General features: G+C 44.0%; 1 protein-coding gene across 19 annotated transcripts in view; it reads right to left on the reverse strand.

The window, feature by feature from the left end:
• The window catches only part of Nav2 (neuron navigator 2), a 665,125-nt gene that overhangs the window by 183,553 nt on the left and 467,017 nt on the right, over positions 1–14,555 (reverse strand). For all 19 annotated transcript variants that reach the window (XR_015451332.1, XM_087211232.1, XM_087211229.1 and 16 more), the window contains one exon: positions 9,630–9,796. Coding sequence is in view for 18 of the 19 variants with exons in the window: in XM_087211232.1 (XP_087067358.1) it covers positions 9,630–9,796 (167 nt within the window). In the remaining variant the exon portion in view is untranslated. The remainder of the gene's footprint in view (positions 1–9,629; positions 9,797–14,555) is intronic.

Consider the following 14,555-nt stretch of genomic DNA (forward strand, 5'->3'; position numbering starts at 1 on the left):
CTGCAAATAAAGTACATTTTCAGACGGAATGAATGACTGCCTTCAATGGAACCAACCCAAAAGTGGGGCCTTGGGAACGCTAGTAAATTGTGGAGAGCATGTGTGACATCACTGAGGCCTTTCTAGACCCACTAAAGTTATATTAACTCTATTCTTTGCCTGGCATAATCAAGCCTTAGGTTTGTAAGGAAACACAGAGAGTATCTATTTTGATTTACCTGCTAATGTCAGAAACCTCACCTGTAGCAGCCCTACCATGCAAAAATCTAGCCTGTTTGAATACCTCTGAGGTCAGGGAACTCACTACTCCCAAGAGATCCTGTTCAGCTAAGAAGCCAAACAAGAAAGTTCTTTTGTTTTTCCCTAGTATGGAGCCAAAGAGCTTTCCTGTAATTTTTTAGTTCTGTTCTCTGTGGCCATAGAGAAAAGAAAATGGTGGCCCAAGGTACAGACTTTGATTTCTACAAGGAAAATGATTTCCCATCAAATCATTTTCTAAAATATCCTTTGATCTTAGCCCTGCAGAAAAATGGGTAAACCAAGCAAAGCAGACCCATGTAAGCTTTGTGGGTCCCATCACGATGAGGATCCACCTAATTAGAAAAAGTAAACTCATTCTCAGTAGCTAACTTTTTGCATAGGAGTAGTTATCATGACATGTAATGATAGTCTTCGCCTTTTTTTTTCTGTCTGTCTCTTCCACGAGGCTGTGACTTCTACAGGGCAGGGACTGCTACCTGTTTTCTCACCTTTGTTTATTTAATGGCTGGCATGATGTGCGACATACACAAGGCACTCAATTAATGGTCTAAGCACACGATGGGCTGAATTCCAAGTTCATGAGTGTGTAAAAGAGAAAACAGGGAATCATTTCTTCCATACTGTATAGTCTGGCTTGGAATTATCTGCCTCTTAAAAATGAAGCCAAATCTAGCATAACTTTCTCAGAGCACAAATCAACGAGTGCCTTCAGAGATCCTTTTCCTTAGAGCTAAATCTGATCTCCAACTCCACCATCTGGCTGCCCCCCAACAACAGCAAGGGGTGGGGGGGGCACGGCCTTGTGAAGACGCAGTTTAGCTCAGGCCTGCTGTCAGTTCCTCATCACTCAAGAGAAAGTTTTTCCACCAGGCCACATGAATCCGATCACACCCACACTGTGGGTTTTCTCCAGTCTCCATTCATCCTCCCAAACTCAGGAAACAAATGTGGGGAGGCCCTGTCTGGAAACGAACACTGAGACAATCTGCAAGATATTACCTCTCGAACAGCCAGCCTGGAGATGCCAGGCTAGGAGACACAACACCAAGGCCTGGACAGCAGGGGGCAACAGAGACTCACTTTCCTGGAACCAAAGGACTTTTTTTTTTCTCTTTCTCTTCAAACTTTGCTTTCCCCAAAGGAGTTACTATAGGTCACTGATCTCCCACTCCAGTTTTCATTTCAGAAAAAGGCTGGATTCGTCCATCACAGCAAAGGCAAAGGGAGCATCAGATGTCAAGAAGCCTTCTTTACCTCTGTTCTCATGAGAGAAACAGGCCAGCCACTGATGTCCACAGCAGTGGGTATTTGCATTTGCCACAAAGTTCAGGGAACGTTGCCAATCAAGAGAACTGGCATGGCCGCTGCTAAGGAACCATGGCAGGAGCTCCTAGGACACTAACAATGTGACCTGTGTCCACAATGCCCTGGAACTGACTGCTCTGCAGCATGGCCATTCATCCACACTGCATGACGTCAGCAGATGGCCTGTGGGTCACTCTTTCCATAAAGTAGACACAGTGTGACCGTTATCATGAGGCACACATTCTCAGTGTGACCCCTCCGCTGACAGCTTCTCCGAAAGCTGGTTCCCTGCACATGCCTTACATGTCCCTGTTCTAGCAAAGCACATACACTGCCCCAGTCATGAAGGCAAGTGGCACTGGGAGACGGGCATCCTACCTGCCAGGCTCACTTCAGCCGAGGATGCTGAGTCCTTGGCATAGAGAAGCTGCCAACTGTTCTTCCATGAGAATTTCATCATGAACTTGCTGCCATGATGCGAATGTCAGGTTTTATAGCTTGGGAGCTCTCTTATTTTAACCAGTATCCTGTCCTTGCACTTTGCATTGTGAATCCAGAGTTTATATGCACATAGAGAAGTTAATTTCATTCATTCCAAAATGCATTTATCTCTTAAATGCTGATGAGTACTGTCACCTAACTTTGGATAAGAAAAACATTTGTTTAAGAAGAACATTTAAATAAATGGCTAAGCTAAACTCTGACTGCAGATGCCACTTGGATAAAAATGACTGCTAGAGCACCCAGACATGTAAATACTTTCTCCTCCCAATGATCCTTGAAATTAAATTGAATTCACAGATATGTGACACTTTCCACATAATAGATGGAGGCAAGAGAAACACCATGATTTATCACCTGAAGATGGGATGAACATCAACTATTCCTGACATAAGACTAATCAAATAGATATTTCATCTTCCAGAATGATTTATTCTTTCCACCCTTTTCTCCACTGGTTCTTCCTGTTATAAAAAGCCAGGTTCGTTGTACTTTGGGAAGGGTATATAGCAGAACTGTAAGCTCATAGGCTGGCATTGAAACACATCCATCCGTATTTAGAGAAAAGCGAACATGGCTACAACCTTCCCTTTCTCTTGTCAAAAGTATGGCTCTAGCACTTAACGTTCTTAGTCTGACACATTATAGGGATTTTTGATGTCCCTGGAAGGTTCTTCAGAACTATGCAGTAGATCAGGAAAATGGCCTGGAAAGATAGGCAGAGACTACACCAAGTACGGTGTCTTTTTCCCCTTGATGTTGGACATTAGTTTAATGCCAGGGGTCAGGGACAAAAGCTGGGATGAAGGCGCATCCCTCAGGCTCCTCTCAAGGTAGCTTTCATGGTGCCCACCTTCCTCTGAACACAACAGCATTTCCTCCACAGAGAGACACCAAACTCTCCAAGGTCCAAGTAGAGAAACAGCCAAGTGGAGGAGGAGAGGATTCTCCTTCCAGGGTGGGGCGAGCTGCCTTTCCCCTCACAGCACCCTTTGCCTTGTTGTCCCTCTACTTCCAAACCTCGACCTCCCTCTGAATATCTCCAGCCTAACTACGGGACCCAAATCTATTTCCTTATTTTCTATTAACTCAGAGAAAACAAGACAGCAATGAAAATTTTGAAATGAAAAATACAGTGTAATAAGAATTTAAAGGTTTTTCAAGATAATTGTACAAAACCAAAACAAGACATGAAGTCACAGACCACTCTGAGAATAAATTTAAATATGTATAAGACAATGCACATGTAAATTTCAATGGCTTCCCACTTATTGATCTCCTGCTACATGCCAGGCATTCGCCTGAGTGTCTAACTACATTAACTCCATTCACCATAGCAAGATATTACCAAGTACTGTACTTGTAAGAACAGACGGGCAATAAGAAGGAGCGTTCCCTTTCAACAGTAAACAAGACCAGCTACGATGAAGGTTCTCTAACTTCAGTACCACAAGAATTACATGGGTGTAAAATCTAAACTTCTCAGCTTTACATCAGAAGTCTGACTTAGAAGTTTGATTTAGAAGGACTCAGTTTATAAAGGCCAGGCTTTGTGTTTGTAGCAATAGCCACAAGTGATGATGGCCCATGAATCACACCTTGAGAAGCAATGATCTAGAATCTGGAATCTACCAAGGTTTCTCCAGGTCATGAGACTTGAGTTCTGTGCTTCACATGGGACAGAGAGCTATCCATGTTGAATCTATTCTCTCTTCCATCACACCTGGGCAGTGTTAGAGTGGAAAATGTTACTGCTTACACAATGTTTTGGACCCATTGGCATGTATTTGGAGATTTCATGTATTTAATGAGACACACTCAGTAATCTGTTTAGAACAAAAGGGAAACCACGGTGTGAAAGGTAAACCATAGAAATGAGCAGGGTGCAGCACTGGGCTGGTTGAAGGGATGGAGTTGTAAGGAAAATGACATAACCAGGCAGGCTCAAGAGGATGTCCAGGAAGTGACATCCTTTGCATTGATTTCCACTTCTGTCTTTACTGTAAGAGTCACAGCCTCTGCTGTCTCACTTTCGAAAGCACATTGTTAACCGTCAGCAAACCAGCTGACCACACAGAAGCCCCAAAGGTCAGAACTTAGCAGTGTTCGCATGCCATGCAAACAATACCAGTGTCAGAAAACTCCAGAGCCTATCAGGAAATGATAAGCCATACCTTCCACAGAAATGCCTACATGGGCCAGGGATTTAGCTCAGTGGTTCCACCGCCTGCCTCTCAAGCACAAGGTCCTGAGTTCGATGCCCAGTGTGAAAAAAAAAAAAAGAAAGAAAGGTCTACAGCCAATACAGAGGTGGCAAAGACAAATAATTTGGAATAGGCTAGGAGAAAAAAATTAGAAAGAATTCTTTGCATGCAACTTCACTGGTGCTAGGGCAGCCTGTTGCCACTTCATAGATAAATGAGCTAAATCTCTGGTGGATGAGGTGATTTGCTGCTGGAAAAGAATTAACAAAACCCATTCCACCTCTGCATGCCAATGTGACCTTGGGTTAACCTTCCAACTCTGTTCCCCTGGAAGCCTGATAAAGACAGAAAGTCATTCTGTTACTAAGCAACATTGCTCATGGTAAAAATGACCCCTGACTGTTAAACCACATCTGGACTGGGAAGAATCATAAATGTAGGGTAAATGCCTCTTCGGGACACTATCATTTTGGACTTCTCTGAATATTATGACTACTAACAGCTCAAGACACCTGGCTTCTGTGCTCATGCGGCTTTTAAGCCAGAGTGATTTGTGCACTTGGCCCATTTAAGCGTTGTTCCTTCAATCTTGGAAGTCCTTAAGTTTGGTGCCTTCCAATCCTTTCTTTCCACCTAGCCAAACCAGGTGGTCTGAGTTCACTGAGTTCCACTTTCAAACAGTCTCCTAGAGAATTTACCAACGCCAGCCCAGACCCCTCGACACCCAAGCTGGTTTTCCAGGTTCTGGACAGAGGTACAGCAATAACCCAGATGATTCCTAAACACAAGTGATTATCGCTCCCTGAAAGCCACAGACACCCATACCCTCCCCAACCTGGGATCAGAGCCCCAGGAGTAGCCACGGGAGGCCTGACTCCATCATGGAGGTGATTCTTGCAGAAGGTGACCCTGAACGGGCCACACAGAACATGACTGTAATCCTGCACGGAGCTTAACAGATGTGCTCTCCCATTAACACTCAGGCTGGCGGACTAGGATGAGTCATCCTTCCCAGCCTTCCTTTTACACTAAGTAAAAATCTAGGAGTAGAAATCAATGCAAATGATGTCACTTCTTGGATGTCCTCCCTCAGCCTTCCTAGTTATGTCATCTTTTTCCTCGCAACCCCAAGCACCTCTGTTATAGGATACACAACCTCCACTCCTCTGGAAGCCATGAGCCCCTGGGAAGCAGTGTCAGTCACTACGACCAGCCTGTTAGGCTTTGGATCAAAGCCTCGTGTGTTTGGAGAGGGACTGGATTATGGGGGTGCTGCAGGTGACTTGCTGTTGGGAGGTGGGAGGTCTGATCAGAAGAGGCGGATCACTGAGGGTGTGACCTGGAAGGATTTATCTTTCTTCCTGGCTCCTCCTTTGACCTCTCTGCTTCCTGGACGCCATGAGGCGAGCAGCTCTCCTCTGCTATGTTGTCCCGCATTGGAGCTGTCTGATCATGAAACATAAGCCAGTGACCCAGTGATGAGGAAAGTAACTAAGACACGGTCCAATGCTACGCCCATCAGAGTGCTCCACAAATGGTCACAAAGTGAAAGAAACAACATGATCTGGGGCACTCCAATCACATTATTTCTCCATAGCTTAGACCACTGGATTAATTCCATGTAGTCCAACTGTAACTTTGGCCAACTTTTCCAAGGTTCCAGCTCCTAGTCCCTAATTCAGATAAATAACTTGTTTCAACAACCACAAAGTGGCACGTTCAATCAACGGCCTCAATGTTGCTCGGATCTGACAAAGTGAGGCAGGCTGTACATCTGTCTCCAGCCATATCTGGTTCTTCTTTTCCACCCACGACAGGCAGGACAAAGAGCCAAGAGTGACAGAGAGCACAAAGACTTGAGGATGGAACACCCCAGAAAGCACAGGGGCCTTCCCATTAGACAGAGCTTCTAGCCACTGCAAGCTGAAGAAACCCTCATATGCCTCAGCAATTTAGCGGCAGAAGATGTCAGACCCACAGAGCAGAAACAGGGGCTGCAGAAGTTACGGGTCTTGAGAGCAGAGGGCTTGGTCTCAAATCCAGTGCTTTTTGACTGTGCCATGCCCACCGGTGGTCTGTCACAGCAATGTGCCAGTGGAAAAGGCCAGTTTTTACCAAATGGTCTTGCTATCTCAGCATCTTAAAAGAATTTGCCTCATTTCAAACTGTGAGAGTATTTTTGCCCAAGAAAGTGACAAAGGAAGGTATCAGGTATATAGGGAAATTAGTCCTTTCATACATTGTTGACGGGAATATAAGAAGTGACAAGATTTGGGGAGCAAAATTTGGAAGTATTAAAACAACTGTAATATGTGCATAAGCTTTAGCAGAGCACTTCCACAAAACCGACTGTACATGTGTAAAAAAACCCAAGAATTCTCATCTAAGTACTGTTTACAATAACAAGAATCTCTAAGCAACCTAGATGTAAGTGGTTAAACAGATTAAGGAAAATCTATACAATGGAGCATCACACCAGTATTGCAACAATAGTAAATTATATGTACAAGCTAAAGAGGCTGCCCACGATTTGGTGATTTTAGTAATACGATTTGAAAAGTCATATCGATATTTTAGTATGTGTATATTTATGGAATCTTGAAGAACTAAGCAATAAATTATGCATAAAGCCCCTTAGAAGAGTACCTCACAGTGAACACTAGGAGAAATTTATCTATCAAGATGTGATAGCATGTCCGTGAAAAAAATATAGGTGAACATAAGTGGTAAATTGTAAAAAAATATATATATAATATACATATTAAATATATATAATATATATATATGAGAATATAGGTGTCTATTTGTAGAAGTTGGGTTTATGTAGGGTTCTTTTGGGTTTTCTGTTTATTTTTTGAGGTTTTTTTCTTTGTTTTTTGTTCGTTTTTCATACAGGGTCTCACCATGTTAGTCCAGGCTGGCCTTGAACTTCCTGAGTAGTCTAGGCTGGCTTGAACTTGCTATCCTCCTGCCTCAGACTCCTAAGCACTAGGATTACAGACATGTGCCACGACTCCTGGCTTGGCTCTTTCCCTTTTAATACATTTCTATGCCATTGGAATATTTTTAGCTGGGAATATAATGTCTCACTTTCACTCACTTTCTCATCTCAGTTGATTGTTTGTGTCACCAGAATTAATCTAGTGATGACAGCAAGTGGATCTGAAGTCTAAACAGCTCTACAGGTTTTGGAAAGTCACCTGTTACAAGTTTTTATTCTTCTTAATACTCTTTAAAAATTGGGACTCGGTGTTAAAATATTTTTGCCATTCATTGATTGAATAACAAGTTTCCCATTTAACTTAACGATAAGATTCAATCAATTCCAGAGTGCAAAGAGTTTGGGACCGTGGGACCCAAGGTGAAGTCCAGGAACTACATGTTGTAAGAGGGAGCCACCTTGAGGCCAGCATGTGAAGTGAAATAATCCAGTCCCAAAGAGACAAAGACTGTGTATGACCTTGCTTATCTGAGGCATCCATCTAGCATGGTCAAAGTCCCTGAAACAGGAAGTGTCTGCTACAGGCTGGGGACAGGGGTGGGGAGAGATGGCTGAAGGGCACAGAGTTTCAGTTTTGCAGGATGAAAAATTCCGGACACTGGCTGCACAAGGAGGTAAATGAACTGAGCATTATTAAACTGCACACTCAAAAATGGGTAAGAGGATTAATCTTATTCTCTGTATATTTTACCACATTTCCTTTTTCAGTAGAGGGGACTGAACTCAGCGCCTTTGCTCTGAACTACATCCGCCCCAGTCCTTTTTAGAGTTGTTTATTTTGAGTCAGAGTCTCCTCGAGTTGCTCGGAAGAAATGCCAGTTTCCTTTATCACTGCAAGTCTGGACAGGAGCACACAATACTTTTGCAGGTATTATCTCACCAAGTCCTTGGAACGGATTTCTCAGGGCACAGGACAGAGCCTGGGTTCAAATCCTGGAAACAAACCTGGATATGAATTCCAACACTTGATTCCCAGTGAGAACGAGTTACTTCATCTCAGTTAGCCTCAGGGTGTCCACTGGTAACTCTGGTTTCCTGGTATTCGCTTCACAGAATGGTTGTGAAGATCAGGTAAGATATCACAAATAAGGTTGGCCTTGTTCTCTGGCTGCCCAGCAGCTCGATGGGAACCCATCCAGGTGGATGAGTGGCCGCCCCTGCCCTGGGGGCAGCTCCTGGCCCATGGCCTGAGCAGTCCTGCATCTGGGCCCTGGACACCGGATGCTCCCACACCTGCTCGTCCACTAGGAACACTTTATTTTCTCCATGTTGTGGATGTTGGTCTGACATCCATCCATCCAATATTTTTATGATAGCTTCTCCCCGAGATCGTGGGACAAAGCTAGACCAGCCCCCAGGGGATAGGCCCGGCACAGCTTAGTCCTGACACCTCCCCAGCTGTCCCCCCAAGTGTTGTGGACCTGCACATCTCCGGCCAGCACTCAATGGCCAAGGTTCCTACCTCTTGTTTTCCAAAGCAAGCCAAACATGAAGCTTGGTTCTGGGACAAAAATGCTGGGCTCCCAATGTAACTCCGCCTCTATCCAGCCCTACCTAAGCTTTCTTCACTTTCTTCACTTTCGTTTCATCCTTTGCAAAATAGGGATAAATGAGGCACATAGCAGTACTGAAAAAAAAATTAGCCTTTACTCATTGATGTAAAGAAAAACATGGCAAAAGTTGCACCATCACAAACAAAAGCTCCTTGTGTGTAGCCACAGTCTTACTTAGCCAGCCCATGGTCCTGGCTTTTTCAAAGGGTGAAAACTCTTATCTCTTATTTCCGAGGGGGCATGTTCTAAGAAGTTTGCATTTCTGGAAAAATGCCAATTGCAAAACACATATTCTATTAAAATTTATTCCCCAATTCCAAACACTGTATTGTTTCTGTCTGTAGGCAGGTGACTTATTGGTCCCCACTCAAACAAGTATTCTTTTTTACTCTTTTTGCAAGCCCTGGGTTAATCCCTGGGATTGCAAAAAGGCTCTGGGCCTTTGCACTGAGCTACATCCCCAACTCCTTTCAAATTTTGAGACCAGGTCTCACTAAATTGTCCAGGCTGGGCTTGAACTTGTGGTTCTCCTGCCTCAGACTTGCAAGTGCTGTGGTTATAGGCATGTGCTTCCATGCTCAGCTACAAATAGTTATTCTTGCTGGCAACTGTGAACATCATATTTCCTCCACTTTATTAATGCTTTTAATAGCAGAGTTCTGCCAGTCAAGCATATCCTTGTGAACCATTTGCACCTTTCTATTTGAAAACTTGGCCCTGACCCCTACCAAATTCACCCAAAGGAATGAGACAGCTCAGCTCTAAAGAGACCTGGTGTAAAGGATCCCCAAGAAGATGACTCACCTTTTTCGTGGCTACTTGGTGCTGGGGGTGGGGGTGGTGAGGTGACTGGCTTGGACTTGTCATAGTTGTTAAAGCTCTGGCTGCGCCGGTTGTTAGCAGTGGCTGACCCTCCACGTGTTTTGGCCTCGCTGCCTGCAGTGGATACCCTTACGGTAGGACCTGGAAGTCTAAAATGCAGAAGTATTTAGGATAAAGCATTCAAGAAAAGAGCAGCATATCAGAAAAAGTAATGGCAACCATGTAGGAGGTTAAAAAAGAAAAGACAAAAACCATCCCAGATATTGGGTCTATGGGGCTTTGCCAGTCAAAGGGTTTGATGGAAACACTATGAACACCTAGGCTAGTAATAACTCCAGCAAAGTCCAAAAGTAAAATGTGCCTAGCATTCCTTTGAGCAAAGATGGAAATTTTGAAGGAAAAAATACATGAATTAAAAATACAAAGCTTATTTTCCTTTTTCTTGGGGATATTTTTATTTTTTAGTAAGCAATGTCATCTCTAATTCCATCAAGTGTGGAATATAAAAGTTTAACCTTCATCTGTTTACCCTAAGTACATGTTTTCTGGAAGGTGTAATCCAGGTATGTGTGGATCAAGAAAAGAACACATTTCATAATGGTGAGAAAGGGAACTGCTACCATGCAGAACTCAACACATCTGCAAGGAAAACTTAAGGCTGAGCTGCAAACACTTGTCCAGACATAATTTTCTTTCTACACCTGACAACCTGTTTCCCTGGCATTGCTTTGAGGCTGAAGCCCATATTTTCAGCACAATCAATGGATAAAGTCATAATTCTTTCTGTAAAATCAGCAGGATTCAGTTACCCTAAAGACCAACATACACTTTGCCTTTAAATAAAACACCTCATTTTGAGTGGTTTGAAAATAAAGTCACTAGACTTTCTTGTTATACCTCTGAAGATATTATGGCTTATTCACCCAAAGAGTTAAGGGTAAGACTTCCCAAATCACAAGTTTTGCCCAGGGACTTACTAAGCAGGTTGTTTCCAATAATAAAGGTTGAAAGATGAATAAATGGTGAAATATTTAGTTATATATTTTGGTAAAACTCACTGAGCTGTGTTTAAAAGCAACTGGAACCTCAGGGGACTAGCACTATATCCAATGATAAGTCTGAATTTTCAACTCACAAAGCTTTCAGCCTTCTCTTTCCATGTAAGTCTCAAGCGCCAAAGAAGCCTGCAGTCTGGAACCATTTTAGATAGAAGCAGGCAATCACTTTAAATTTTTTGTTGTTGGCTGAGCAAGAAAGATGGTTGCAAAGTAAACAGAGAACATGAGCTGGTGTGAGAAGAACTGTAAAATTTATCCAGTTAAGAAGAAGCTGGCCCAGTGCCCTGACAGGGAGCTGGGAGAGATGGATGTGGTTCGCTCTTCCCCTGAAAATGGCAGTGAGGTCTTCAAGACATCATTTCCTGGGACAGTAGGATTTGGGCCTCTCTGAATTGGCCTTGTCTTGTTTGGGAAGGATATTCACTCCACAGCGATAGGCACAGAACTGGGTACAGAAACCACCAGGGCCAGTGCCTGTGTGTGGGCCCAGATGTGTCTAGCACAGCTGGTCAGGGAGATCCAGTAACGTGGTCTTAGTACATCCTGGTTCTGCTTCTGATGTAAAGAGTGTCCTATAGTGTCCTACAGGTCGGGGTTGTCTGAGTGCCACTGCCAACAGAAAAGCCTCTGCAGATGCAGGCATGGAGCTCTGTGGTCTGAACTCATTTAACCGGGTCATAATCTGCAGGATTCATTATGCCCACAGACAGGCCTTGGAAGAGATTAGGGACCTGTTCTCAGATGATGTCACAGCAATGGTATTAAAGGATACAGGGTAACATAGGGCACAGCATTCTGCTTCAATGGGGGAGTTTGCAAATATCAGGGAAATAAAAAGCAATGAGGAGGAAAAGGTGCATTCCTTTCAGAGTTGCTGGAGAGTCTCCATCGTGCTGGGTCTAGACTGGGTGACAGCAGATTGTTAGAACAATGCAGAGACTCTCTAAAGGTGAGACAGCCAAGCACCAGCCAGGGAGGAGCCAGCCTGAATCAGATAGGGAGTCTGGTTCTCCGAGAGGCAGTGTGGCATAGTGCATTGAACATAGGCTTTTCCATCCACACGACTTTGGACCAATGTCAAGACCTGTCTGAGAGTCACGCTCCTAAACTGTAACTTTGGAATAATCATAAAACACCTAGCGAAGTGGTTGTAAATTTGAAATGGGATTTAATATCTGGCCTGTTGTAAGTACTGGACTCATGTTATTTCCCCTTGTCATCCTCTCTGCTGAGCACAAATTCATAAAGAAGTTGGACACTGTAAAGGAAACATGCTGTGGTGCTAGACAGAATTAGATGAGGAAGGAAATAATGGGTCTGACTTAAAGCATTAGAGAAAAGGCAGACAAAAATCAACACCGGAGATCAACATTTTCAAAGAGGCAGGGCAAGCTTTATCAAGCAGGACTTCACTCAGCTAAGAACATCCCACAGGAGAAACTACATCATCAGTAACTAAGCCCTTATATGTAAGGAATTTTTGAGTTATCTATGGGCCTCTCTCTCTTTTTCTCTCTCTGGAGTAAAATAGGCTTGGTTTGGGATTAATGAAGATAATTCTGGACTTCCCATGGTGGGCATGGTCAGCCCTCTTCAGTGAGTGAGGGACTTAAGTGCTCCTTCGCCGGGGCAGCACATCCTCCCAATGGTTGTGCCATGTGTTCTATGACATAAATAAGGAATTCCTGAGGGTCTTGAAGATAGCTGGTGAGTGGGAAACTGGAAACACAGCCATCAAAAGCCAGCGAAAACCTCAAGCCAGCTCATGTTGCTCACCACCATTGCTACCATACCTAAGTCGGGACAGCTCCATTCATCAGATCCAAGAGAAAACTTCCTGGAAACCAAGCAATTTCCTGGATATTTCACAGAGAACTGATGCTGATGTGGTAGTGTAACCTTGCATTCTGCTGTGAATGGGCTTGGACTATCATTTGTCCATAGTGAAGCTCCCTCCATCCATCAGAAATGTTTAAAAATCCCACCTCACATGCCAAAGTCATCAATGAATGTATGGTGGTTAGGGAATAAGAACTCACCCAGGAAAGAACAAAAATACCCCTGGGAATAGTGATAAGGATTTAGGATTTCAAAGTCAAAGGCAAACATGAAAACTTAAGGTACCTGAGCAATCATGGGGTGGGGGGAGGGTGTCACTGGACTTTCTGCAGGCTGAGGAGGTTGACCTAGTATGTTGTCTTGTCTAGACCTTAAATTTTTGGTTGACCCCAGCTGATATCCTGCTTACCGTGCAATGATAAAATATTCTAAGTTCAGAAGTCATTCAGAGAACTCAAGGTTCTTGAAGGTTGGTGCAATGTTCAGGGAAGATCCAAATAAAGGATTCCAGGCCAAGATTTGTCATATTGAATAGGACTGCAAGGACTAGAAGGCAAAGTTCAGAATGTGCCACACACAAAGAAAGTCTGCCAAAAGTAGAGAGGAAAGAGTTGACATGTGCTGACACTTGGACAGAGTAGAAGGCAATGAAGCTGGAGAAGCAATCAGGGCCAGAGAAGGGAAGACCTTGGACTTTGTCCTACCCTCTAGGGATGAGGCATTAATTAAGGAGAGAAGAGCTGGAGTTAAAAGTAGAGTACCTTCTAGTTTATCACTAACACAGAGCCTGGGCCTCTGGCAAAAGGTTTTGCAGTTCATTAATGGTAACATCCTTGTGTATCATGGAAACTTGTACTACGGTCCCCCAGCCTGGAGGCATGTGGTGTCAGTAGCATTACAGTCCTGCTTGCTGAGGAGCTGAGTCTTGCCCACGTGGAACAGCTGCAGGTGCCACAACAGATGTTGTCCCTGGTGCCTGCCTTGCTGAGGCCCGGCAGTAAGAAGAGAACCAGGCAGGTCAGCCCCATGCCATTTACAGCACCAGGAGCTCCCAACAACTCCTCTCCAAGAGGGACTTGACCTCTCAGATTCATTCCATGTCTAAACAGTTTTAAAATGATAAGACAGGTTCTCTGAAGCATACACATGTTGCTTTTTTCCTTTTTTAAATTAAGCAAAGTGGTGTAAGGCAAAAGCAGGAGAAAAATCCTGCTGCTATTAGAGCCATGGTCAATTTCTCCAACGTGTGCAGAGTTGAGCGGGCAGGGCAGGAAAGCTGTCATTTCTGGCACATAACCTCCGAACGTATCCCTGCTCCATGCACTGTACGTGCTGATGGGAAGAAAGCAGTTCTTCTTCCCCAAACCACTTCAAAGGCTGGGAGCAGAGGGGCGGCCCTCCTGCCCCTCCCAGGAAGGATAGCAGCTTGTGAGCACATGGGTATGTCCATAATCAGAGATGCTTTTTGAAAGAAAGATGATTAAATGCTAGATCTCTCATTTCCATGACATCTGCTTTTCAGCAACTAGGCAGACAGGACTCAGCCTAACTCCACTGATTCCATTCCACAAGATAGTTGTGTAGGGATCACATCTGTGAAACTTTTGAGAGACAGCCTGGCTGCCTTACCTGGTCCAGATCAACCCAAATTAACACCACCATCATGTATCTGCTATTTATAGTGCACTGATTATATGCAGGCTTTATGGAATTGGAATGACTTGATTTAATCCTCATGACATTGGGAGTGAAGTGGGACTTACCCTGCTTCATCAATAAGGACACATAGGCTTATACAGAGGTTAAAGAAGGAGCCCAGGTGACGATACATCATGACTGCATCTCTTAGCCACTGTTGCTTTTTCTGCATCATGAAAGCAGAACAGCCCTTAGCAGAGAGCTCACCAGGGATGCCAGAGGGCAATAATGCAATCAAAGGTAGAAATCTATGGAGATCCATGAACCACTCCACACATCCCCATTCAAGGGATTCAAGGTGTTTGGAGTCCAT

This window comes from Heterocephalus glaber, unplaced genomic scaffold (genome assembly GCF_053883595.1).
Source record: "Heterocephalus glaber isolate CG9 unplaced genomic scaffold, H.glaber_assembly_v1.0 deba00001428, whole genome shotgun sequence".
NCBI lineage: Eukaryota > Metazoa > Chordata > Mammalia > Rodentia > Bathyergidae > Heterocephalus > Heterocephalus glaber.